The 25679-nt window shown below is 42.2% G+C and overlaps 2 protein-coding genes across 6 annotated transcripts in view; one reads left to right on the top strand and one right to left on the bottom strand.

Moving 5' to 3' along the window:
- LOC132899604 (excitatory amino acid transporter 1-like) overlaps positions 1–15288 on the top strand; it is a 36564-nt gene extending 21276 nt beyond the window's left edge. For all 5 annotated transcript variants that reach the window (XM_060941634.1, XM_060941633.1, XM_060941635.1 and 2 more), the window contains 3 exons: positions 5012–5206; positions 5432–5566; positions 5847–15288. In XM_060941634.1, the coding sequence (XP_060797617.1) occupies positions 5012–5206; positions 5432–5566; positions 5847–6045 (529 nt within the window). In that variant the 3' untranslated portion in view covers positions 6046–15288. The remainder of the gene's footprint in view (positions 1–5011; positions 5207–5431; positions 5567–5846) is intronic.
- Positions 15289–15723: 435 nt separating this feature from the next.
- Positions 15724–21533, bottom strand: ccl44 (chemokine (C-C motif) ligand 44). The gene is made up of 4 exons (XM_060941637.1): positions 21332–21533; positions 20639–20768; positions 20210–20351; positions 15724–16082 (listed from the first exon to the last, which is right to left on the bottom strand). The coding sequence occupies exons 1-4, from the start codon at positions 21387–21389 to the stop codon at positions 16074–16076; spliced, it is 339 nt and encodes a 112-aa protein (XP_060797620.1). The 5' UTR covers positions 21390–21533; the 3' UTR covers positions 15724–16073.
- Positions 21534–25679: the final 4146 nt, after the last annotated feature.

The raw sequence follows: 25679 nt of genomic DNA, 5'->3' as shown, positions 1-25679 counted from the left end.
CTGGGCTGACCGCTCACCGTCGCTGTGTCTTCCAATTGAAAGAGCGCGCAGTAGTGCAGTAGGCGTGGCCTACCTACGTATGTTGTCCAAATCTACTCTGATTGGCTTACTGTGCTGTTGTCTCGTGTCTCCCCGCCCCACACTAAAGCAGAGTAAAGAAAGGCTGAACAAGCAGCGTGCCAGATGAGAACAGCTTTAATAAAGTAACGCAGAGCATTTTATTGTAAGTAACGGGAACGGCGTTATAACGATGTAAAAAGTAATTAGTTAGATTACTCGTTACTAAAAAAAGTAACGCTGTTTATTTCTAACGCCGTTATTCCCATCACTGGTGATGAGTTACTATATCCTTCCTGGCAGCACAAATCAATCTGGCCATTTTCCTCTGACCTCGATCAACAAGATGTTTGTTTCCACCCACTTGATTTTTTTTTTTTGCACCATTCTGCATAAACTCTAGAGACTGTGTGAAAAGCCCAGGAGATCAGCAATTTCAGAAATACCAGTCCATCTGGTGCCAACACCCATGCCACAGCGAAAGTCACAGAGATCACAATTTTTCCCATTCTGATGTTTGAAATGAACATTAATTGAAACTCTTGATTTGTATCTGCATGATTTTATGCATTGTGCTGCTGTCAAGGGACTAGCTGATTAGATAACTGCATAAAACTGTAGGTGTACCTAATAAAGTGGCTGGTGAGTGGACAAACTCCATTTCTAGAAAAGCTGGGATATTTTCCAAAATGCAATAAAAACAAAAAATCTGTGATTTTAATTCACGTGAACCTTTTATTTAGCTGACAAAGTACAAAGATGATTTTCAATAGTTCACTTGTATTTTGTAAATATAAACAAAGTTAGTTGGGCTCACGCTAGCCGCTCGCACGTCCACAAATTTCGCAAATTGGAATAAAACTTCGCAAAGAAAATAATCTGTATTCGCATTTTATGCGAAAGTCATTTAAAGTTTAAGCAAAATCCATCAAACAATTGCGATTTCTCAAGATAAGCAGTACCTTTCAGGGCCTGAATTTGGGCGCGGGATTGCAGGTATCGCGCATATTTTTTTAAAATTCCCGCACCTTTAACGATTCTAATGCGGGAGATTCCCGCACAGATTACTGCATTGCCTGACAACGTCAATCTAATAATGGATCAGTGTGAATGCGCGACTACCTTCTGTTCTCAAGGTTACTTGAATTGAACCCTCCTTTTACTGACTGACCCCCCTCTTATCTCCCCCCGTAGCCTACTCAGGAAAAAAAAAAAAACAGCAGACACAGACAGTCTCTCTCTCTCTCACACACACACACACACACACACACACACACACACACACACACACACACACACAGACAGATACAGCGCGCGCACTCTTCCTCTCTCGGACTTTCGCTGTAAAACACATGGACCGCTGGCTAAAACGTACAAGTGCAGTGGCAGAAGTTTCCCCTGCTAAGAGGAAAACTCCTGAATCCGATGGTGGTAATAGCAGTGTGAGTGATACCGTTGAGAATACTGCTGAGAATACACAGGACGAGACCACTAACGTTAACGTTGCGAAGGGGATTAGATCAGAGCATGGCTATAAGAAAAAAGTATTTACAAGGAAAAGCAAAGGACACTGATGCTGACAAAAGGGATGACCACTAGGAGAAAGAGTAGGAAAGACTACATATGTACAAGAATCCTGCACTCAGCAAAGATGAATTGTTCAGTGTTGAACAATTTTGATTTTTTTTTTTTTTTTTAAATTAAAGATGGCATATGAGACAGGAGACAGGGCTATATGGTATAAGTGAATCCTGAAAAGTCAACAAAGACTTGTCATGTTAACGTTCTATATGTGGACTGAAACAAAGTTTGTAAATTCATTCAGTGTTGAGGACAGTTTGATAGTGTTTTCTTATTTTAATTGTAGACATTAAACAGAGGACAGGGATGATCAGATCAGACATGAGAATAGAAAAATGATATAAAAGTTGATAAAAAAAAAGATGATATAAAATGTTATAAAAGGAAAAAGCAAAGGTCACTGATTAAAGAGATGGCCACTAAAAGAAGAGACAAATAACACAAACATAGTTAAGAGAATCCTGAAAAGTCAGCAGACTGGTTTAAGTTAGATTTTAAGTTAGACTTGTTGTGTCAATAAATTCATTGAGTGCTATTAAGAACAGACTTTTTTTTTTTTATAATTAAACAAAGCAGTGACACTTAAAGAATAGTGCATGAAGATGAGGAAGAAGCAGCTGTGTAAAGCAACACTAAGGAGGTTGTAAAATTAGCTTAACTAAAAGGCACACAACCTTCCAAACTCTTCTTAGAGCTTTACTCGCACTGCTAGAAAAAGGCTATTGGTGTTTGATGGCATAATACAGTCAGTCAGCAATGTCATGCTGTAAAGGATCTTTCATTTTGTGGTGGTTTTCTACCCTCCACCCGAAACTGGACAGTCCATATCTTAGACGGCTGGTGGGAATGATACTTGCATTTATCCACCCTTTGTCTGACAATGCTATCCAAATTTGGAGATATCAAAATGAAAAGTCTACTAAAAAGGATACCTCAAATGGTGGCAAAAGGTTACATACTGTAGAGATCTTCAATCTGAGTAGTGGCAGAAGGTAAGACCTAAGCTATTTAAGCCCACAAGTAGCGTTCCCCACAAACTGTGTAAATCCCCCCCCATTTGAGTCACTGAGGGGGGAATTCCCCCCCCCCCCCCCCCCCCCCCCCCATTCTGAAAAATGAAATTCAGGCCCTGCCTTTCGTGTCCATCTTCGATGTTTTGATTTATAACCAACGCCCCCGAGTTTCGAAGCTTCTTATTGGTTGACCGCAAATTACGTCTTCCAATAGCATCGGACCTTACATATAAAATGATCAATTTCCGAGTTGCGCTGATAATGTCGGCAATTCTCACTCATTAGTGAGCAAGGTTATAGCGAGGTTTGTTTAAAATAAATTATCCGACTTTACGTATGACAAAAACTTATCTAAAAAGTGAGAACATATTAGAATATTCTGTTAGCTTTCTCAGTTAGGGATAAAAACACGATATAACCATTCTAAAGACGTATTTTCTACATAATATAAACCCTGACAGAACTTTGGGAAGAACTCACAGATGAACCAGGATATATCGACCAAGTGTACCTTGTTTTCAGAGCGTTTTGACGCACATGGTTCAAAGTTTTGACTGCAAGTGTTTCACTTGAGAAATTAAATGTTAGATATAATGATAATGAAAAATATGGACTCCGTAAACCAGTTTAAGCGGGTTAAATTAAACACACAATTTCATTACATATACAGTTGATGAAATGATCAAAATAAGAGGATTCAAGAATAAATAAGCATGCTATGAACATAAATCAAGAACATGGAAAGACAAAGGCAGGAAACAAGCTTGCAAACACTATTGAAACACCAACAAACTACAATAATTCATTTTTCAATATTATGTCAGTGCAAGAAACATTTAGAAGTATAACATCTTGCTAAAAAAAATTTACTTTGCTAAAAAGAAAATTGTTCTTTTAGCATTTCTTGCTAAGCGAAATTGCTAAAGAAAAATTTGAGTCTTTAGCACTTTTCGCTAAAACAATTTGGGTCCTAGAGTGAGCAGAGTTAGAATTGGATGCCTGCAACACACTCAAAAGTTGGGACAGAAGCAGAAGAAGACAAAGTTGATAGGATATTCAAGTAACACTAATCAGGTTAATTGGTAACAGGTGAGGGTATCGTGATTGGATATAAAAGGAGCATGCACTAAACGCTCAGTCTTTGCAAGCAAGGATGGGTTGTGGCTCACCCCTTTGTGCCAAAATTCATGAGAGATTTGTTAGTCAATTCAAAAGGAACATTTCTCACCGCAAGATTAGAGGATTTAGGTCTTTCAAAATCTACAGTACATAATATTGTGAAAAGGTTCAGGGAGTTCAGAGACATCTCGGTGTATAAAGGATAAAGTCAGAAACCACTGTTGAATGTGCATGACCTTTGAGCCCTCAGGTGGCACTGCCTGAGCAACCATCATGCTAATCAGATGTCAAGTTCTCTGTGCCAAAGGGTATCAGAGAAAGGTGCAAAAGCCAGCATTTGTGATTGTATGGGGTGCATGAGTGTCCATGCTTATTTCAGCAGAACAATGCCAGGCCTCATTCTGCATGGGCTACAACAGCATAGCTTTGTAGACACCGAGTGCATGTGTTTTTGACTGGCTTGCTGCCAGTCCAGCTCTGTCTGCTATTGAGAATGTATGATGCATCATGAAGAGGAGAATCAGACAACAGCGACCACAGACTATTGAGCTGCTGAAATCTTGTCTCAAGCAAGAATGGACAAAAATTCCAATTGCAAAACTGCAACAATTAGTATCCTCAGATCCCATACAATTAAAAAGTGTTATTAAAAGGAAAGATGATGTAATACATTGGTAATAATGCCTCCGTCCCAACATTTTCTGAGTGTGTTGCAGGCATAAAATTCTAATTTCGTTTATATTTACAAAATATAATTAGCTTGGACAGAAACTATTGAAAATATTTTCTTGTACTCCTGCCAGTTAAATTAAAGGCTAATGTGAATTAACAAATCAGATTTGTTTTTATTGCACTTTGGAAAGTATCCCAACTTTTCAGGAAATGGGGTTTTTGTTTTGATTTTATTTATTTAATAAAAGTGAAATATCCCTGCTCAAAAATCTATCTTGATATGACCAGCTACCAAAACGCAGGCTGCTGGTAGACCACCATTGCCAGCTAGTAAGTTATTATCTAGCTTCTGAATTAATTGATCAATAAACATTTTAAATTTTCTATTTTATCACTGTTATTTTCTTACAAATGTATTTTTTCATTAGTCTGAGTCATTCATGCACTCTGTCCTTTCTACCTGTAATAACTAGCTGGCAAAGATGGTCTACCAATTGTGTTTTTCTACCTGGACTTTTAAATGTGGAAGGTATTGGTTGGGTTTTTTTTCCCTTTTTTTTTTTTTGTAGTTCAGCCACCCTTCCTGTCACCTTCCGTTGCTTGGAAGAGAACAATCATGTCGACAAACGAGTAACGCGCCTTGTATTGCCTGTGGGAGCTACCATAAACATGGATGGTGGAGCTATGTACGAAGCAGTGGCTGCCATTTTCATAGCCCAAGTTAATGACATAGACCTGAACTTTGGACAAATCCTTACCATCAGGTAGCAATAACAAAAGCAATAAAAATGCGCTATAAATTGGAACCATACCATTTTTTGTTAAAGTGCTTAGCCCCAGAAAAGTCCAAAACTATAAAGCAATAATGCTTAATTTCATTCTGTTCAGTGTATATTTTTTTGAATTTTGTGTCTGTTTCATACTTGATACATTACTTCTCAGGACCCATTCCTGCTGTATTTTCTTACTGTTAAAATGTCATTTCCCAGTATCACAGCGACTGCTTCCAGCATTGGAGCAGCAGGCATTCCTCAGGCTGGTCTGGTAACTACATTGATTGTACTGACATCCTTAGGACTGCCCACCGAGGACGTAGCACTCCTCATTGCTGTGGATTGGTTCCTGTAAGTCTTGACTAAATGTCACATTTGTCACATCTCCAGCAGAAAGCACTCTTGCCAAAGGTTATTGATACATAATGCAGGTACAAAGAGAATATAAGAGAATATGAAATGCTCTATACAACAGCCACCATACTGGCTGGGGAATTGTTTTTTTTTTTTTTTAATTCCATTTTCAGATTTATAATGTCAGAACAGCTTCCACACAATGTCTATAAAATTAAAGTTTATTGCAAAGACTTCTAAATGTCTATAACTTGTGCTATACTTTCCACTGAGACAGGGATCGCCTCAGAACCACCACCAATGTGCTGGGAGATTCATTCGGAGCTGGCATCGTGGAACATCTATCAAGAGAGGAACTGCAGAAGCTGGATGCTGAGATCAGCAGCTCTGTGATTGAGGTCAATGAAAAACCTTACCAGCTCATCTGCCAGGAGAATGAAGGTCTCAGACATCGAAACAGTGAAACAACAATGTAATAACATTATACTAAACAGCAGCTAGAATGGTACTGTTTAAGTATTGTAAGTAAGAGCGTCAGCGATGGAAAACACAAATACTTAAACACAAACTTTTCATGAGTAACCCAAAACATCAGAAAATATAGCCATTAACCCTGTAATAGGCACAGAAGGAAATACTTGTGGGGGAACATTTTATGTTCATTCTTACAAACTGGCTCACACTCAAAAGAATGTCATTCATTTTCCTTCCTTTCAATTCACCCATTAGACTAGGAGTTATGAAAAATCTACTGGCTGGTTAAAATGGTAAGGTAATAGTAGAAACACCTACTGAACATGATGGACCAGCATACTGATTTTGCTTTTGCAACTACAAATCTAATGAATTTTGATTGTACACTTTTTTCCATGAGATTACAATTAAATATTTTTCGGTATTTAGTCTCCCACACGCATTAGACAGGATGAGATCATGACCATCACCACCTCTGTAAAACAGACAAACAAATACAACAATCAAATTTTACATATCCTTCACAGTTACGAATGTTATTCCACTTATTTAGTCTTCATTTTAGTTAATTCTATTTTTGTAAATATAAAATTTAATGCCTGTAACACCAAAAAAAAGTTAATGTATAGGATATTCAGGTAAAATCATTTTGGAAGATTCCAATAAAATGGATACGGGTTGTTTTTTTTTTTTTGTTTTTCCCATAACGTTCTTTTAACCTGTTTTATTATTAAGCTTAGATTACATGCATCTGCCATACAAGCCCCCATGAATGAGCTTTTAATCTAGAAATGCTGGGGTAATGCTGGCCAGTGATCGGACAGTTAAAGTGAGTTCAAATCCCAGCGCTGCCATTGCCAGGGTTTGTGTCTGCCAAATGTCATAAATGTAAAAGCTAATGGATTAGAATGAGTGCATTAATATTACCATCTGTCATTACTGTGAGAGCTGCTATTATCATACTTGTCAACCTAACTGTAAAGAAATCTAGAGATGGGTGACAGAAAACCTATAGAATTCAGCACAAACTTTGAGTCACTGTAAACCCTTGTGACGGAGTGCCCGTTGCTACAGTTGAGTATGTGCTCTGACTACCATACCAAGAAGCCTGGCTCTTTGAATCATTTCACAGATGGCGGTGCGCAGTGGTGCAGCGGCTTCTTGGCTCCCGGTTAGCGCACGACCCCTTCCTACCTTTTTCTATTAATTCGTGCAACAAACTGAGGCTGAAATACAGCACACAGGACCTATTTATTCTGGGGAACCTGAATGTGGGACTGAAACCAGACATCAAGGCAGCGTTAGGACGTTTGGGGCTACTAAAGGAGGGTGGAAAACAAAACAGCAGCACGCAAGGAGACAACGGTCTGCCCAGAGGCGGAAGAGAGCCGGCCTGCTAGCTAGGCTAAGGGCTAACAACAGACCTGCTCTTCCAACTCTGCTCCTGTCTAACGTCCGCTCTCTGGACAACAAGATCGACCTGTTCAGGCTGAGACTGAACTTCCACAAGGAGATGAGGAATTGTGCTTTCCTGCTCACCGAGACCTGGCTGAACGACAACATGCCGGACTCCGTGTACCACCTGGACGGACTACTTTTTCTTCCACACTGACCGCGATCAGCTGTCAGGGAAAAGCTGTGGTGGAGGACTCTGTGCTTTAATATCAACAAGAACTGGTGCACAAACTGCGTCCTGGTAAGCCAGCATTGCTCTGAATCTGTGGAGTTTGTCGCTAAAGTGCCGCCCGCATTACTTGCCTTGGGAGTTTATGGTAGTGCTGCTGGTGATTGTTTATATTCCTCTGCGCATGCACACCGGCACGATGCTGATGGAGCTGCACGCGCATGTCAGCGAGTTGCAGGATCAACACCCAGGGGCATTTTTTGTGATTGCTGGGGACTTTAATCATGCCTGCCTGATGGACTGCCTGCCCTGGTTTTACAAGAACAGACATTGCAACCAGGGGAGGCAATACTCTGGACCAGGTCTACACCAGTGAGGGGGGGGGGGGGGTATACTGTGGTGCCACGGCCCCACCTGAGCTTCTCTGTTCTGCTGGTCCCTGCCCATCAACCTGGGGTGCTGTGTGAGACGGCTGCCTCTCCAGTAGCTCTGCAGTTTTTAGCTCTTTAAACCTTTTTTTTTTCTCCACCTTTTTTACTTTTCTGCTCTTCTTACAAAGACATGGTGTGTTTTATCACATGGATATTTTTAACTTTAACACGCAACCAGGAGCTAGTTTTCTTGCTTATTCAAGAGAGGAGCTGCTGGCCCTGAAAACAATGGGATGAGCCGGAGTATGACACCCCATCCCAGCGGAGCTGAGGAGGAAATCCAGGGGCTGCAAAGCCAGAGCTAAGCTAAAGGCTAGGCTAGCAGACAACCGGCGGTGCTACAAACCATCCATTCCCTCGGTTATCATGGGGAACGTGAACTCGCTGCCGAATAAGGTTGACGAGCTATCTGCACTGAACAACCAGCGGATTTATCAGGAGAGCAGCTTATTTATCTTTACGGAGACATGGCTAACACACCTTGTACCGGATGCTAACGTGGACCTGTGGGGATTCACTGCTGTGAGAGCCGACAGAGACACTAAAGCAGGCGGGAAAGGCAAAGGTGGGGGACTCATCATTTACGTGAACAACCGCTGCTGTAACCCGGGACATATCTCTGTAAAGACAGTTTTATGTTGCCCAGACTTGGAGCTGCTAGCTGTTAGCCTCTGGCCATATTATCTGGTGAGGGAGTTCAGTCATGTGATCACCATCTGTGTTTATATCCCTCCAAGGGCTGACGCAGCCGCTGTGTGTGAGAGGATTCACTCCGTCACAGCACCCTGAGGCATTTATAATCATTTCTGGGGACTTTAATCACGCTACTTTGGACTCCACTTTGGCTGCTTTTTACCAGGTTGTGGACTGTCCAACAAGGAACAACATGACAATTGACTTGCTGTATGCTAATGTGAGGGATGCATACAGAGTCACACCCCTCCCCCCACTAGGGAAGTCTGACCATAACCTGGTTTGTTTACAGCCAAAGTACACCCCCCTGGTTCAAAGGCAGTCTGCAACAACTAGCTCCATCAGGAGGTGGTCCCCTGAAATGGAAGATGCTCTCAGAGACTGCTCGGACATCACGGGCTGGGATGTGCTGCTTAGCCCACACTGTGAGGACACAGAGGGGCTGACACGCTGTCTGACGGATTACCTCAACTTCTTTGCGGACATGGTCTCCCCCACTAAGACTGTACAATGTTACCCTAATAACAAGCCATGGGTAGCACAGAAAGTCAAAGCTGTCCTCAACAGGAAGAAGGCCACCTTCAGGGACAGGGAGGCAATGAAAGTAGCACAGCAGGAGGTAAAACGCTGCGTGAGGGAAGCTAAGGACAGCTACAGGAGAAAGGTGGAGCAGAAGCTGAAGGAAAACAGCATGAGGGAGGTCTGGGAAGGTGTGAAAACCATCACAGGCAACAATACAAAGACCAGAGTCGTTGAGGGGACAGTGGAGAGGACGAACGAGTTGAAGGAGTTCTTCAACCAATTCAACCAGCCCACGTTTCCCCCCCCACTGCAGCCATCTCTCCTTCTTCCCTCAACACACCTCCCCCCCAGTCATCGCAGCAGCCCCCACCTCAACACAGACTCCTCCATGCATTATTGCAGACCAGGTCAGAGGTCAATTGAAGAAGCTTCACCCCAGGAAAGCAGCAGGCCCGGACAAGGTGTGTCCCCAACTACTGAAGACCTGTGCTGCTGAACTGGGTGAACCACTCCAACACATCTTCAACCTCAGCCTACAGCTGGGGAGTGCGCCCACCTTCTGGAAGACATCATGCGTCGTTCCAGTTCCCAAAAAGAATCGGCCCAGTGAGCTGAACAACTTCCGACCGGTGGCACTCACTTCACATCTGATGAAGATGTTGGAGCGGCTCAGCCTCCTCAGACCCCAGTTACAGCATGCCCAGGACTGTCTGCAGTTTGCGTACTGGGCAGGTGTCTGTGTGGAAGACGCCATCCTCTACCTGCTACACTGAGCCCACTCGCATCTGGATAAGGGAAATGGCACAGTGAGGATCCTCTTCTTGGACTTCTCGAGTGCCTTCAACACTATCCAGCCTCTTTTTGCTTCAGGACAAACTGAGCAGGATGTGAGTGGACCCCTGCCTGGTCACCTGGATCTCCAGCTACCTCACTGATGGGCCACAGTACAACAGGCTGAAAGACATCACGTCTGACACTGTGATTAGCAGCACTGGCGTACCCCAGGGCACGGTGCTGGCCCCTCTTCTCTTCACTCTGTACACCGCGGACTTCTGCTACAACTCGAAGCTGTGTCACATTCAGAAGTTTGCCAATGATGCAGCCATCGTTGGGTGAATCAGTGACGACAGAGAGGAGGAGTATAGGAGTGTGGTGCAATAGGAACCATCTGCAGCTCAACACCTTGAAGACCAAGGAGCTGGCCATTGACTTTGGGAGGTCCAGACCAAGGTCATGACCAGTTCTGATTGAGGGAGTCGAGGTGGAGGCTGTGGATTCCTACAAGTACCTCGGGCTGTGGCTGGACAGTAAGCTGGACTGGACTTGCAACACCAAACACTTGTACAGGAAGGGACAGAGCAGGCTATACTTCCTTAGGAGGCTGCAGTCCTTTAACATCTGCAGGAAACTCCTGTGGATGTTCTATCAGTCTGTGGTCACCAGTGTCCTGTTTTACACCATGGTGTGCTGGGGGGCAGCACATCCAAGAAGGACACATCCAGGCTGGACAAACGGCCCGCCTGATCAGGCTCTGTGGTCGGCGTGACGGTGGCAGAGAAGAGGACTATGGAAAAACTATTGAACATCATGGACGATGCCAGTCACCCTCTGCACACAATCATCAGCAACCAGAGGAGCCTGTTCAGTGACAGAATGCTCCTTCCCAAGTGCAGGATGAACAGACTTAAAAACTCCTTTGTCCCTCATGCCATCAGACTGTACAACTCCTCTCTGGGGGGAGGAGGGGTAACAGGAGGACAGAGGACGGGGAGGAGCAGTAGCCTAGCCTAACAATAAGCAATATTGGACAATGTGCAATATAAAGTGCAATGTCTCTCCTGCTGGTCCCCCTTCCCCATATCTTATTCTTTTTTTTATATTTTGTATATGTAAATACTTAATTTATCTAGAAGGGTTTTTTTCTCCATTTTCTATTCTCTGTTTATCCTGTAACGATGCTGCTGGAATCTTAATTTCCCTGAGGGAACCTTCCCAAAGGGATCAATAAAGTTCTATCTAATCTAAACCTGTGCTGAAAAACAACCGGCCAACACGGAAGACCATCACTGTGTGTGCCAGCACAGCAGTCCCTGCACTGCAGGACTGCTTTGAGCGGATGGACTGGTGGGTCTTCAGGGAAGCTGCTACCACTGGTGAAGGTGTAGATCTGGAGGAGTACACCTCGGCCGTCTCCGGCTTCATCCAGAAATGCATCAATGATGTCACCACCACCAAGAACATCACCATACGTCCCAACCAGAAGCCGTGGATAAATGGTGAGGTTCAGCGTCTCCTGAGAGCACGTGAGACAGCTTTCAGATCTGGAGATGCACTGGCACTGAGAGCGGTGAGGAGAGACCTCCAAGTGGGTGTGACATGGGCAAAAAGAGCACATGCTGACAAAATCCAGGGCCACTTTGCATCCAGTGACCCTCAGAGCATGTGGCAGGGCATAAAGGCAACCACAGGTTACAACAGGAAGAACGCCAAGTGTCCTCAGGACCCATCCCTGCCAGACGCCCTCAACGCCTTTTTATGCCCGTTTTGAACCCGCCCCCCCACCACCTGCACCAGGCTCACTATCCCAGAGGGTGAGCTACCATCATTCAGCGTGTCAGCAGATGACATGAGGAGGACTCTGCAGCGTGTCAACTCCTGTAAGGCAACAGGCCCAGACAACATCCCAGAGAGGGTCCTGAAGGCCTGCGCACATGAGTTCACTGAGGTGTGGACAGACATCTTTAATATCTCTCTCTCCCAGGCTGTGGTGCCAGTGTGCGTGAGGACATCTTCCATCGTCCCAGTGCCCAAGTGTGCAGCAGTGAGGAGCATGAACGACTATCGACTGGTGGCTCTCACCCCGATAGTTATGAAATGCTTCGAACGCCTGGTCATGGACCACATTTAAGGAGAAGGTAGGCACAAATTTAGACCCAGACCAGTACACATACAGGAGGAACAGGTCCATAGAGGACACCATCTCATCCGTCGTCCACTCTGCTCTCACCCACCTGGAGAGCAGAGATGCCTATGTGAGGCTGCTCCTCCTGGACTTTAGCTTGCCGTTCAACACAATCGACCCGCAGACTTTAGTCAACAAACTGCTGCCACTTGGATTACCACCATCCCTCTGCAACTGGGTACTGGATTTCCTGACACACAGGCCACAGACAGTGAGGATCCATGGCGTCTCCTCTTCTACCATCATCCTCAACACCGGCTCCCCCCAGGGTTGCGTCCTCCGCTCCCTGCTCTACGCTCTGCTCACATATGACTGCTCCGCTAAACATCCGGGCAGTCGTATTGCAAAGTTCGCAGACGACACGGTGGTGGTGGGACAGATATCCCACAGTGACAAGTCAGCGTACAGACAGGAAGTGGAGGACCTGGTGGACTGGTGTAGGGACAACAATCTCTGCATCAATGTGGGGAAAACAAAGGAGATGGTTGTGGACTTCAGGAGAGGTGACCACGCTCCTCCCCCCTCTACATCAGAGAAGCTGTAGAGATGGTTCACAGCATCAAGTACCTGGGGGTCTACATCTCTAGTGACTTGAAGTGGACCACGAACACAGCCAGCGTGGTCAAGAAGGCCCACCAATGCCTCTACTTTTTGAGGAAGCTAAGGCAGTCCGGACTGAGCCCTGCAGTCCTGGGACCTTCTACAGGTGTGTGGTGGAGAGCACACTGATCACCTCCTGATATGGAAACTGCTCGGCTGTGGACAGGAAGGCTCTGCAGAGGGTGGTGCGCACAGCACTGAAAATCACCCGTTGCAGCCTGCCGTCCATAGAAGACATCAACAGCCAGTGCAGGAGCAGAGCAGCCCATGTCATAGGTGACTCCACTCACCCAGCAAACAGTATTCAGCCTCCTCTCCTTAGGAAAAAGACACTGCAGCATCAGAGCCAAAACATCAAGGCTCCAGCGCAGCTTCTTCCCAGAAGCTGAGAGACTAATGAACACTAAGCCTAAGCTCTGATGCTGCCCCCCCACTCCCCTCATTTTGCACATGTATTGAAGTTTTCAGTGTTCACCTGAACACACTTTAATCATGCTTGCACTATTTTCTATTCTCATCTCATTATCTCTAGCCACTTTATCCTGTTCTACAGGGTCGCAGGCAAGCTGGAGCCTATCCCAGCTGACTATGGGCGAAAGGTGGGATACAACCTAGACAAGTTGCCAGATCATCGCAGGGCTGACGGACACACACAACCATTCACATTCACACCTACGGTCAATTTGGAGTCGCCAGTTAACCTAACCTGCATGTCGTCTGTCTTTTCTATTTTATTTTTTTATTTTAATTCTTCTATTTATATATGCTGCTGGCCCTGAGGCACAAATTTCGTTTACATGTGAAAACATGCAAATGACAAAGAACTTTGACCTTGACCTTTTGGTGTTGTGGTCAGGGTGCAGATTTGGTATCCTGTAGACCTGGGTTCAAGGCAGGATAAGGTGACTGTTCACTTGCTTGACACCCCACCCCCAAGAAAAGGTTCTCCACATGTTTCCTTTTCTCTCTCTATTATCATTGTAACACTGGCTGTAATTTCAGCAGTGCAGTGAGTGTTTCAATAATCATACTGATCCTTTGATTTTCATTTTATTTCAGTTTTGATTTCAGTATTTTGGTATGCTTTGAGTGTAACAACAAAAACATGAAACAAAACATTTAGTCTCAAATGTAAACTGTAATTTTATAGGCATGCTGATTCTGACTATCAGATTTGAGAATTCAACAGAGCAAGTTGATAGTTTACTGTTTGATGTTTAGATAATCTATTCACTATTACACTGTCACTTTTGCACTTTATTTGATCCATTTGTCCATTTGACATCTCTTTTAAAAATTCTTAGAATATCTGAAGACTTTTGACTGGAAATCTGTACTGTATTAACCTACATTATCATGGGTTATTAAGACAGACATCTGTTGACTTCATTCAGAATCAATTGAGAAACTGATTCATAGCAGTCTATATATGGTTTCTTGGCTGGAGAGAGTCTGAAGGGGAATATCTTGTACATGGACTATCCTGTATAAAATGATGCTTGTTATTTTACTAGTGTATGTTGATGGTACAGATTTCCAGTCAAAAGTTTTCAGCTATTCTAAATTTTTAGAGATGTCAACACACTAATGTTATTTGTTTTCAAAAAGCTTATAGGAGAGAGCAAGAGGAACTCCTGATGAGCGAGTGTAAAATGTGTTCATAAGTGGTGGCCAGATTTATCACACATTATGTTACGGGCAGAGCTGTTGGCCCAGGAGGCTGTATTTGATATGCTATAGATGCTCATTACTGTTTACAGTATATTCACCATGTGCCTCCGTCAGAGGTTTCACGCGGAATGTTATAAAGCTTTGTCTATCATCCTGATGTGTCATTCATGCACAATGTAAAGTGTGTGCGTGTTGAGTGTGTTGTGTTCAGTACTTTCCCTCCTCAATTTGTTAACTTGTAGAGCTTTGCACACTTGGTTGAGTGGAGCAAGGTATGTAACATTCAGAGCATAGTCTGTAAACAATACTCTGCAAAATTGTGTATTTGTTTACCTTCGTAGTCTGGTGGTCAAGTGTCTGAGAGACATTGCGCTTACGATCGAGTACCCAGTGGTGGTACACGAACATTGTTCATACGAACGTCACATGGTCAGAAAAGCCATCAAAAATCGGGTCTGTGCATTATCATATTCTCTTCAGTCTGGAGCTTCACTCCACGCTTTGCTTGCAGGGAGCTCCACTAATAATTCCATGGCAGACTTCTGGGCGGGTTTTATAAGTAGTCTTGTACATTTACTTGTATGCTGTTGGTTAATAGATGGCTGTTCTGTTTTTAATACTTTTTTTTTTTGGAGACTGGGAACTAAATGTTTTACTTTTTTTGTATCAAAACAATCCAGCATATAAGTATGTAACAGTGCAACATTTTAATGATTAAAGAAAAAAAAAAGACCCATGGAAAGTAGTGTGGTGATAAGACATGTCTGTACATCTGCATTTAATGCACTGGGTTCACATTAATTACATGGAGTACTCACCAGAAAGTCAGCTACCAGACATCAGGTGTAAATTAAAAACTGTTCATTTGACAACTTGAATAGCTGTCAAGTTTTAACCAGTTGTAAAAACCAAAATTCTTGACCATATGCCAGATTACTTTTTATTTTGCATAATATCTTTTAAGTCTTAGTCACGAGGTTGTGTCGGTGTCAGGCTAGTTTTGTTACTGCTCCCAGAAACATTGCAGTACTGAACTTTATCCTTCCAAAGTAAAACAACTGTTGCTACAACACTCCATTTTTTTTTCCCTCCTCAATTTGTTAACATCTATTTGTGCCTAGTTTGATAAAGGACTCACCTTTCTTTTTTTTTCCCCAAATAAAAACAATACACAGCATTTTCCAATATTTCTGTATATATATAAAAATTGATTGCATTACCATACATAATAGAATATGCACTATGTTTTTGAACCAGGAACAGTCATGTCACTTTAACTCTATATAACAGCTTGTATAGCTTATAAGATACACATATAATGTATATAGAGAATGAACAAGCTTGAAGTACAGAGTTAAAAACAATGCTTTGGCATATAGAGATTAACAGTCAGTTTAGAAAGAGATCTAAAACGTATCTTAGAGGAGCCGCATACAGTTCTGTACTGAAAGTCAGTGATCTACATACGTTCAAGAAGACAATGACAGATGAAAAGGCTAAAGTGGTCAGTCAAATTCTCTCCGTTATTTACTGGATCTGATGGAGACACAAAAAAAACCAGTAATAATAAATACATTGCCTTTATTATACAAAGTAATTACAAGCACTTGTATCCTTTGTAAACAAAACCCCCAGCAAAAAAAAACAAACTCTACTGGACTCCAACTGAACTGTTACGTTTGTGGCAGCCTGGGAAACCATATGGCTCACTCATGACTTTATTCTGGTCAGGGTTGTGGTGAATCTGGAGCCTAACCTGGGAATGCACTCTATATGAGATGCTAGTCCATCAAAGGGCACCATGCACATTCACACACATTCTATCCTGGGGGCAGTTTACCTACTGGCATGTTTCTGGGCGGTAGGAGAAAACCAAACAACTCAAAGGAAACCCACACAGACATGGGAGAACAGCAGCTCTACAAAGAAAGTAACCAGAGATCAGGCTTGAACCGAGGATTCTATGTTGCTGTTGCTAAATTCTGTAAAACGGACAACAATGCACTTTGACATCTCTACGTTTTTATTTAGGCTACTTTCTACCCTTGTTTTGGATATGTTCCTGCAAAAATCACATTGGGTAAGGAGCCAGTTTAACAAACACAGTAGTAAAAAGTGTCTGTCTACCTGATGATTGCTAAAACCTGCCTAGTCAAATGTGCTTTTCTCACACAATCAATGCCATACTTGGATAATTTTGTTGGATAGCTATGTGATGGGGCGGCACGGTGGTGTAGTGGTTAGCGCTGTCGCCTCACAGCAAGAAGGTCCTGGGTTCAAGCCCCGGGGTCGGCGAGGGCCTTTCTGTGCGGAGTTTGCATGTTCTCCCCGTGTCCGCGTGGGTTTCCTCCGGGTGCTCCGGTTTCCCCCACAGTCCAAAGACATGCAGGTTAGGTTAACTGGTGACTCTAAATTGACCGTAGATGTGAGTGTGAATGGTTGTCTGTGTCTATGTGTCAGTCCTGTGATGACCTGGCGACTTGTCCAGGGTGTACCCCGCCTTTTGCCCGTAGTCAGCTGGGATAGGCTCCAGCTTGCCTGCGACCCTGTAGAAGGATAAAGCGGCTAGAGATAATGAGAGAGAGAGCGCGCTATGTGATGTCGCAAAACATCACCTGAGGTAAAAGCTACTCATGGCCTTATCGTCGTCTCTTCACTTGACTGATCTCTGTTCATGTTAACGTGCATGAGGAACATGGATAAGTCTAAACAATTCTGTTAACAAAAGACAGTTGTAAAATGTTTCAAATAAATGGCCTAATAAATTTAGTGAACAGAGCAGAACAAAATTAATCAGCAGTTATTTCCTCATCCATGTTAACATGAACAGATCAGTCAAGCGAGGTGACGACGATGAGGCCATGAGTAGATTTTACCTCAGGTGATGAGAGAGATTGATGTGGATGATAATGATAATCAAACCAAAAACTCATTCCCCATGAACAGATTTGGGTATAAATATGGAGGTAGACAGGGTGTCTTTCAGTGGAATTGGAATTAAATTTTTAAATGCAATTCTCTCTCTCTGCTTTTGGTGGTCACCAGATTTTTAAAATGATATAACTTGTGGTTGAGATACATGCTTAATGAAACTGATACATCACATAGCTATCCAACAAAATTATCCAAGTATGACATTGTGTGAGAAAAGCACATTTGACTAGGCAGGTTTTAGCCATCAGGTAGACGGACACTTTTTACTACTGTTTGTTAAACTGGCTCCTTACCCAATGTGATATATATATTTCATTCATAGTTTGAATGTCTGCTATACATGCACTACCACACTTGTGCAATTATTCTTAATACTTCACAATCTTATTTTCTCATCTCATAAGTTGCTCACAGAATTATGCTGTCTACTTCAGGGTTTCTAAACTTCAGTCCTGAGAACCCACTGACCTGCACTAGTTCAGTTTTCTAACACAACCTGATCCAACTCATTATTAAGCCTCTCGTTAATTGTGTTAGATGCACTGAGACCCTGTTCTAATTTATCCTATGGGAGCTTGCTGTGCTATACTATGCATCTCAAACAATTAAAATATAGTAAGAAATATTTTTTCATAATTTAATTCAAAAAGGTAAACTTTCATATATTCATTACACAAAGTAAAATAGTTCAAGGCTTTTTTTTTTTTAATTTTGATGATTATGGCTTATAGCTCATTGGGCAGCATGGTGGTGTAGTGGTTAGTACTGTCGTTTCACAGCAAGAAGGTTCTGGGTTCGAGCCCAGTGGCCAATGGGGACTTTTTGTGTGGAATTGGCATGTTCTCTCCATGTCTGTGTGGGTTTCCTCTGGGTGCTCCGGTTTCCCCCACAGTCCAAAGACATGCAGGTGAGGCTAATTGGCTACTCTAAATTGCTCACAGGGGTGTGTGTGTGTGTGGGGGGGGGGGGGTTCCCAAGCCCAGAAATGGGAGGGTTGCGGCAGGAAGGGTATGCAGCGTAAAACTATGCTCCAATTAATATGACACTGTTGCCGACCTGGCAACAGTACTGGACAAGGAGGAAGAAGAAACAGAAGATGGCTTATAGCTCATGAAAATCAGAAATCCATTAGCTCAAATTATTAGAATATTTCCTAAGATCAATCAAAAAAGGATTTACAATACAGAAATGTCAAACTTCTGAAAAGTATGTTCATTTATACACTTGATATTTGGTTGGGACTCCTTTACCATGAACTACTGCATTAATGTAATGTGGTATGGAGGCACCAAGACATTGCATCTATGGTCAAAAATATGGAGAAGCACTAATAAAGGCCTAATGAGGCAGGAAAATCACACTGCCCTGTGCTCGCTCTATGAACATTTTTATTGGAGGAGGAGCAGTGAACAGAACAGTTAATAACAGTTGCTTTTTTTTAAAACACCTAATTAGACTCCTTTTATATGTTGTGAAGATGCCAAAATCTTTTTATAGCAGATAATCTGAATTAAATTGAAAAATTTTTTTGCACAAACAAAGGCAAAGTCTAAATGCATACACTGTGGCTATGATGTACAAAACCATTTCTGTTGTAAAATACGTTAATATCCGTTCATCAGAAATGTGACCCATAGTGACCTTGTTTCCCATGCAGAGACTAAGAAAAAGAAGAAAAATGTCTCTTCCTTTTCCAATGCCTGAAATTTTTGGGATCGTTTCAGGTCTTTTAAGATGTACTTGTGCTGGACATTTTTGGTGAAATCTGGCAAGCCTGGTTAATCATATTACCTCATCTGTGTATGTCTCACTGGTGATATGAAACACACCTGTTGTACTGAACACAAATTGCTCAAAGACTGTATGTTGGTGCGTCTCTCCCTGTTACACTAAAAATTCACTAGATTGTAGCCTATATCACAACTCAAGTGTGACAGTCTATCAACTTAATTTGGTTTGTTGATAATGTTCTCCTGTCCTACCAAAATGTATGGTCACAAGCCACTACTGGTTGGTACACTATGATATTACCCACACTATAATTGTGTTGCACGATTTGCACTTTAGGTAGTACTGTGTATAGATCAAGTCTGGAGTTGTATTCTTTCATCCATCATATCAGGGGTCTTCAATCTTATCCAAAAATGGCCAGTGTGACTGCAGATTTCTCATCTCATCTCATTATCTCTAGCCGCTTTATCCTTCTACAGGGTCGCAGGCAAGCTGGAGCCTATCCCAGCTGACTACGGGCGAAAGGCGGGGTACACCCTGGACAAGTCGCCAGGTCATCACAGGGCTGACACATAGACACAGACAACCATTCACACTCACATTCACACCTACGGTCAATTTAGAGTCACCAGTTAACCTAACCTGCATGTCTTTGGACTGTGGGGGAAACCGGAGCACCCGGAGGAAACCCACGCGGACACGGGGAGAACATGCAAACTCCACACAGAAAGGCCCTCGCCGGCCCTGGGGCTCGAACCCAGGACCTTCTTGCTGTGAGGCGACAGCGCTAACCACTACACCACCGTGCTGCCCGACTGCAGATTTATTACAGCCAAATAGGAAGCACAACTCCCAGATGATTATCAAGTGTACAAGTGAAATCAGGCTCCTGCTTGGTTAGAATGAAAGCCTGCAGCCACAATGACTATTTCTTAATAAGATTCAAGACCCCTACACTATATAAAAATAGACTTGTTACAGTGATTCAAGTAGCTTACCTTTGCCATGACAGGCAAGTGTCTTTGTGGCAGAACCTGCATGGATTTGTGGGTTTTGGCTCTCTGCCTCAGTTTCTTTAGTAACCTCTTCACTTTCCTGTCCCTGGGGTCTGCACACTTCACCACCTTCTTAGTGTACAATCTGTCCAGGTTTACACAAAGCCAGAACAAGTCAGGCAAAGTTACCTCCTTATAGCCTTCACATATTCCTTTTTATGTATAATGGACGTATAAATCAGCAGCAGAAAAACTGGCCCATTCAGAAAATTGTTTGCTATTTTTCATCTAGCCTAGAGTACATTCTTGACTGACAACCACACTTCATAATAAATATACGACCTACAAGGACTGCATGATATATATATTTTTTAAAAAGGCACAGTTTTCCAGTGATGTGATTGTTTGTTTCAAGATGCCTGAAATACTTGCATGATGGCTTTTATGCTGCAGTCTGGCCCCTCTGTCTGCACCTCAAACTTAAGAACGTCTTTGGTCCGCACATTCTGCTGTGAGTATTGCATACAACACTGAACGTCCCGCTGCATCTGAACACCCTTCCCTGCCAAAGAGATACTATTTAATAACACTTTCCAAAACGACAACAAACTTTCAGACACACATCATCTTGAAATCTTTTGAACTTTGCCATTCTTGATCTCCCACCATTGGGAATACTTCCAATATATGAAAATCCGGGATGGCTGGAATGCACAGTGAAAATAAATACATTTAGTACATGGGTTGTGTTCTACATCCACGTGTTATGTTACTGCTTAAGCATAATGCAACATGGCTGACACAAATGACCTTCACATATTCATGTTTATGAATCCTTCATTAGATATGAGGATTATGACACACTACAGTTATTGTAATGATTAGAAATGCAGAGCCAAGAAAAACAAGCTAATGTGCTAGATTTTTCCTGTGGCTGGCATAGTAACACAGAACAGCCTCTTTCTTATCAGCACACATGGCTGATTAGCATCAAAAGCACATTATACCAAATAGATACGACTCTGTTCCTTCCACCATGATCTGTTCCCCGTGCCGATTTTCGACATCCCACTAATGCAAACTCCAGAGCATCTCAAAGCAGCAGTGCCATTTCTTTCCTCTTACCTTCCAGATATCCAAAGAAAACAGTTGCAGAGAGCATGAAGATGGTCTGCAGCAACATGGTCAATCTTCTGTTTAAAATAAACGACTGTGTTGTCTGCAATCTTCTGGAGATATTTTTTTCATATATCTCTCCACTCACTGACTCCCTCCCTTTGCCTGCTGTCGTTTTCTCACATGCTAACACACCCACCTCCTCCTCACTGTCCTTGCTTGTGTGTGATCCTCACTCTGTCTCCTCTCTCTATGCAGAAAAAAGACTCTCAAGTGCTTCACTCCAAAATTGATGAGGATTTGCAATAGGATCTGAGGTGGAAGAATAGCATGCTTAAAAAAAAAAAGATTTCTGTTCAGGTATATACAGTACGGTATATATTGCACATGTATGATTTGTTTCTAGTTTGGCATATGAGATGTTGTTTAGGCCAATTTTCAATGTTTACCACTAGTGACTGCAGAAGATGTTTTCATGTTCACAAAAAACATGAAATTACATATGAGAGTCTTAATGAGGGTAATTCTAGTTTGGCAATGAGAGAGGTTTCATATACAGTAACTAAACAGTACATCATACACTGCAGATGCACTAAAAGTGTACATTATATCAGTTAACAGTTTCAACATCTGTATTTACTCTTAACCTTCTTATAATGGAACATAGAAACTGCCCTTGATACCAAACCAAGAATGCCATGAGTCGTTCAACAGCTTTCTGACGAAACTCTTAAAGGTTCTCTGTATAATTTTACAGAAAATAATTATCACCTTATCACCAGGAGATCACAAGTTCGTATCCTGATGATGCCATAGCAATCCGTGGTCAGGAGATAAAAACGTTTTGCTTTTTCTTACCAGTCACAGTGACACTAGCCAATCATGGATGTCTGTGAGCATATGTATGCGGAAGAGGGTAGATATCACTTTTCTCCAAGTGTGTGAATCTGCCCTGTGATGCAGCATGAGCAGCAGTTCAAAAAGATATGGTTGAGTGACTTCACATGTTTCAGAGGAAGGATGTGTCAGGCTTCATCCTCCCCGGTCAGTAGAGGTTGTATGATAAAAGACAGCTGACTGGTTGGTGGGAATTGGCAGACAACCAAATTTTCCAAGTAGAACTATGTTAGGAAATGAAGAACAGTAACTGAACTTTATTTTATACAAGACTGTAGGCCCAAGAGTCCAGATATTCCAAAAAAGGTTATCAATCAAGTGTTTTACCCTGTTAAGAAAAAATAAGTTCCAAGCAGAACCCCTTTAGGTAGCAACACCCTAATAGCCAAAGATCCCAAGATAAACACTAAGTTAGAAAACACTGATTGCAATAGAATAGAGCGTGGAATGCGTTTTGTGCTTTATTTAGATTGTTTTTATACTGTTCAGTATTTGGAAAGGGGGCGGCGCGGTGGTGTAGTGGTTAGCGCTGTCGCCTCACAGCAAGAAGGTCCTGGGTTCGAGCCCCGGGGCCGGCGAGGGCCTTTCTGTGTGGAGTTTGCATGTTCTCCCCGTGTCCGCGTGGGTTTCCTCCGGGTGCTCCGGTTTCCCCCACAGTCCAAAGACATGCAGGTTAGGTTAACTGGTGACTCTAAATTGACCGTAGGTGTGAATGTGAGTGTGAATGGTTGTCTGTGTCTATGTGTCAGCCCTGTGATGACCTGGCGACTTGTCCAGGGTGTACCTCGCCTTTCGCCCGTAGTCAGCTGGGATAGGCTCCAGCTTGCCTGCGACCCTGTAGAAGGATAAAGCGGCTAGAGATAATGAGATGAGATGAGTACTTGGAAAGGCAGCTGCAATTATACCTGCTTCATTTCCTTTAAATGAAAGAAACAATATGGTATAGGTACGGAGTTGGTCACAAATATTTTTAATAAATAGGCATACAAAGTTATTGGTCATTTCAATTTTACTGCAATAAAGCCTGGATGAAAAACCTCAGAAAATGATACACACAACAAAATTTGGTACTTTTTTAAAAATAGGAACAGAATTAATTTTGGTTTTTGATGTCAACATTTGAATAAGTCATTCAATTAATATGAGGGAAGTATGAGGAGCACATACTTGAGGTCATGAGAAAAAGTCTGCATGAACAGGGGATGGATACCAAGAAGTCAGCTGGAATCATTTAGCTGTAAACCCATTCCTTCTCATTGAAGCCAGTGTCCACAAAGGTATGCACATTTCCACATTTCCCACATACCTTTTTGATAATTTTAGGATCACTGAACATCATGCAGACATAGACATGCCAAGCAATGTTGAAAGAAAGCCTCATTAATTCACTGGTATGAAGTTATAAAACTGACAATCATCCTAAAAGACTTACAGATCATGAAGGATTGACAAAGTCTAATGAAAGAAACTGAGCAAAGACAGACAGTACTAGTCAAAAGTTTGGAGACACCTTTTAATTCAATGTTTTTTTTTCTTTATAATTATTAATTAAAAGACACTTCATGTCTTAAAGTAATGATGGATGTCGTTTCTCTTAGTTGAGCGGTTTCTGGACATAATATGGATTACTATAGTTGTGGAATAGGGCTATTTACTGAATTTTTATTATTTACCATTTGAGCTCAAATACAAGGCAAGAAATTGCACTAATTAACTTTTGATGAGGCACATCTGTTAATTGAAAAGCATTCCAGGTGACAACCTCATGAAGCTGGTTAAGATAATGCCAATAGTGTGCAAAGCGTCATCAAGGTAAACAGTGGCTACTTTGAAGAACCTAAAATATCACACATTTTGTTTTTAACACTTTTTGTTTACCATGTATTTCCATATATATTCCATATGTTATTGCATATTGTTAATGCCTTCAGTAGTGTTCTACAATGTAGAAAATAGTAAAAAAAAAAAAAGAAGAGTGGGTGTGTCCAAACTTTTCACTGGTATTGTACAGTTCCAGTGAAGTGCAAGTCACTTTGTTTTAACAGACTAATTAAGTTATTCCATGAAATCGAGTCGTATCTCTGAGCTGATAGCCGATGACGTGCGTAGCACCAAGTTGGCTATAAGCCATGTACAACGAGATTGAGTGGAATAACTGTTTTATTACAGTATATCCACATTCGCTGGATTTTGAGAAACAGAGCATTTTTATTTTTTGCAAATTTGATAAAAACTACATAAAATGTCAGACAAAATTTCCGCTTAGAATGCAAACAAACTGGTGAAATGACAGCATTTTTCACAAATTGCTATCATAATTCTTGAAAAATAAAGATGTGTTCTTACCATCAAATACTTTTATTCCATATTTTGTTGCTTTTTTTTATTTTCTGGGGTTTTGTTTGCGAGTAGAATTTTTATTTCGTCCTTGGATGGTTCAGCAACATGCTCCGCCATTTTGTTTTTCTCTACTCATGGTATATGAGCTGATAGCCTAGTAGTAGAGTAGCCAATCAGAGTGCGCAATTGCTCATATCCAGTGAATGTGGATAGAATAAAACCTCTTATCCTGATAAACATAGTTAACCATTATACAGTAGGTGTTAACTGCATTATATATTGTTAAATATATGTTCACTGATAAATTTTATTTTGCATTAATGAACAAAACATTCTCCAATCACCTTGACCAAAAAGGATTTGTCAACTTGGGGGGTGGGGGCACATGGGACTATATAACTCATCTCATTATCTCTAGCCACTTTATCCTTCTACAGGGTCGCAGGCAAGCTGGAGCCTATCCCAGCTGACTACGGGCGAAAGGCGGGGTACACCCTGGACAAGTCGCCAGGTCATCACAGGGCTGACACATAGACACAGACAACCATTCACACTCACATTCACACCTACGGTCAATTTAGAGTCACCAGTTAACCTAACCTGCATGTCTTTGGACTGTGGGGGAAACCGGAGCACCCGGCGGAAACCCACGCGGACACGGGGAGAACATGCAAACTCCACACAGAAAGGCCCTCGCCGGCCCCGGGGCTCGAACCCAGGACCTTCTTGCTGTGAGGCGACAGCGCTAACCATGCCGCCGGGCTATATAACTAAATAATTAAAATGGGGGGTGGGGCGACGCCAATATTCAAAAAGGGACAAAAGATTACTGATGTGAAATGGGGGACAGGGGCAGGGCTTCCAGGAAGTTAGTTCACTCTTTTACTAGAGGCCAAGGAATGGAATTTACCCCATTTGGGTATGCCAGTGCTCAGCATTGAATTTATTTATGATGTCAGTATTGGTTAATAGCTCATATGAAAGCAGACACCCGAGGCTTTAAAAATTTGTAGTTTTTCATACACATTTCTTTTTTATATACTTGGCCTACTAGGTGTGAATGTTACAATTTTATAGTGGTAGTTGTATACTGTTTTACTATCAAAAAAAGCTTCAAATA

The sequence above is a fragment of the Neoarius graeffei genome, chromosome 15, assembly GCF_027579695.1.
Source record: "Neoarius graeffei isolate fNeoGra1 chromosome 15, fNeoGra1.pri, whole genome shotgun sequence".
Taxonomy (NCBI): domain Eukaryota; kingdom Metazoa; phylum Chordata; class Actinopteri; order Siluriformes; family Ariidae; genus Neoarius; species Neoarius graeffei.
This window is presented reverse-complemented; position numbering and strand designations above follow the sequence as displayed.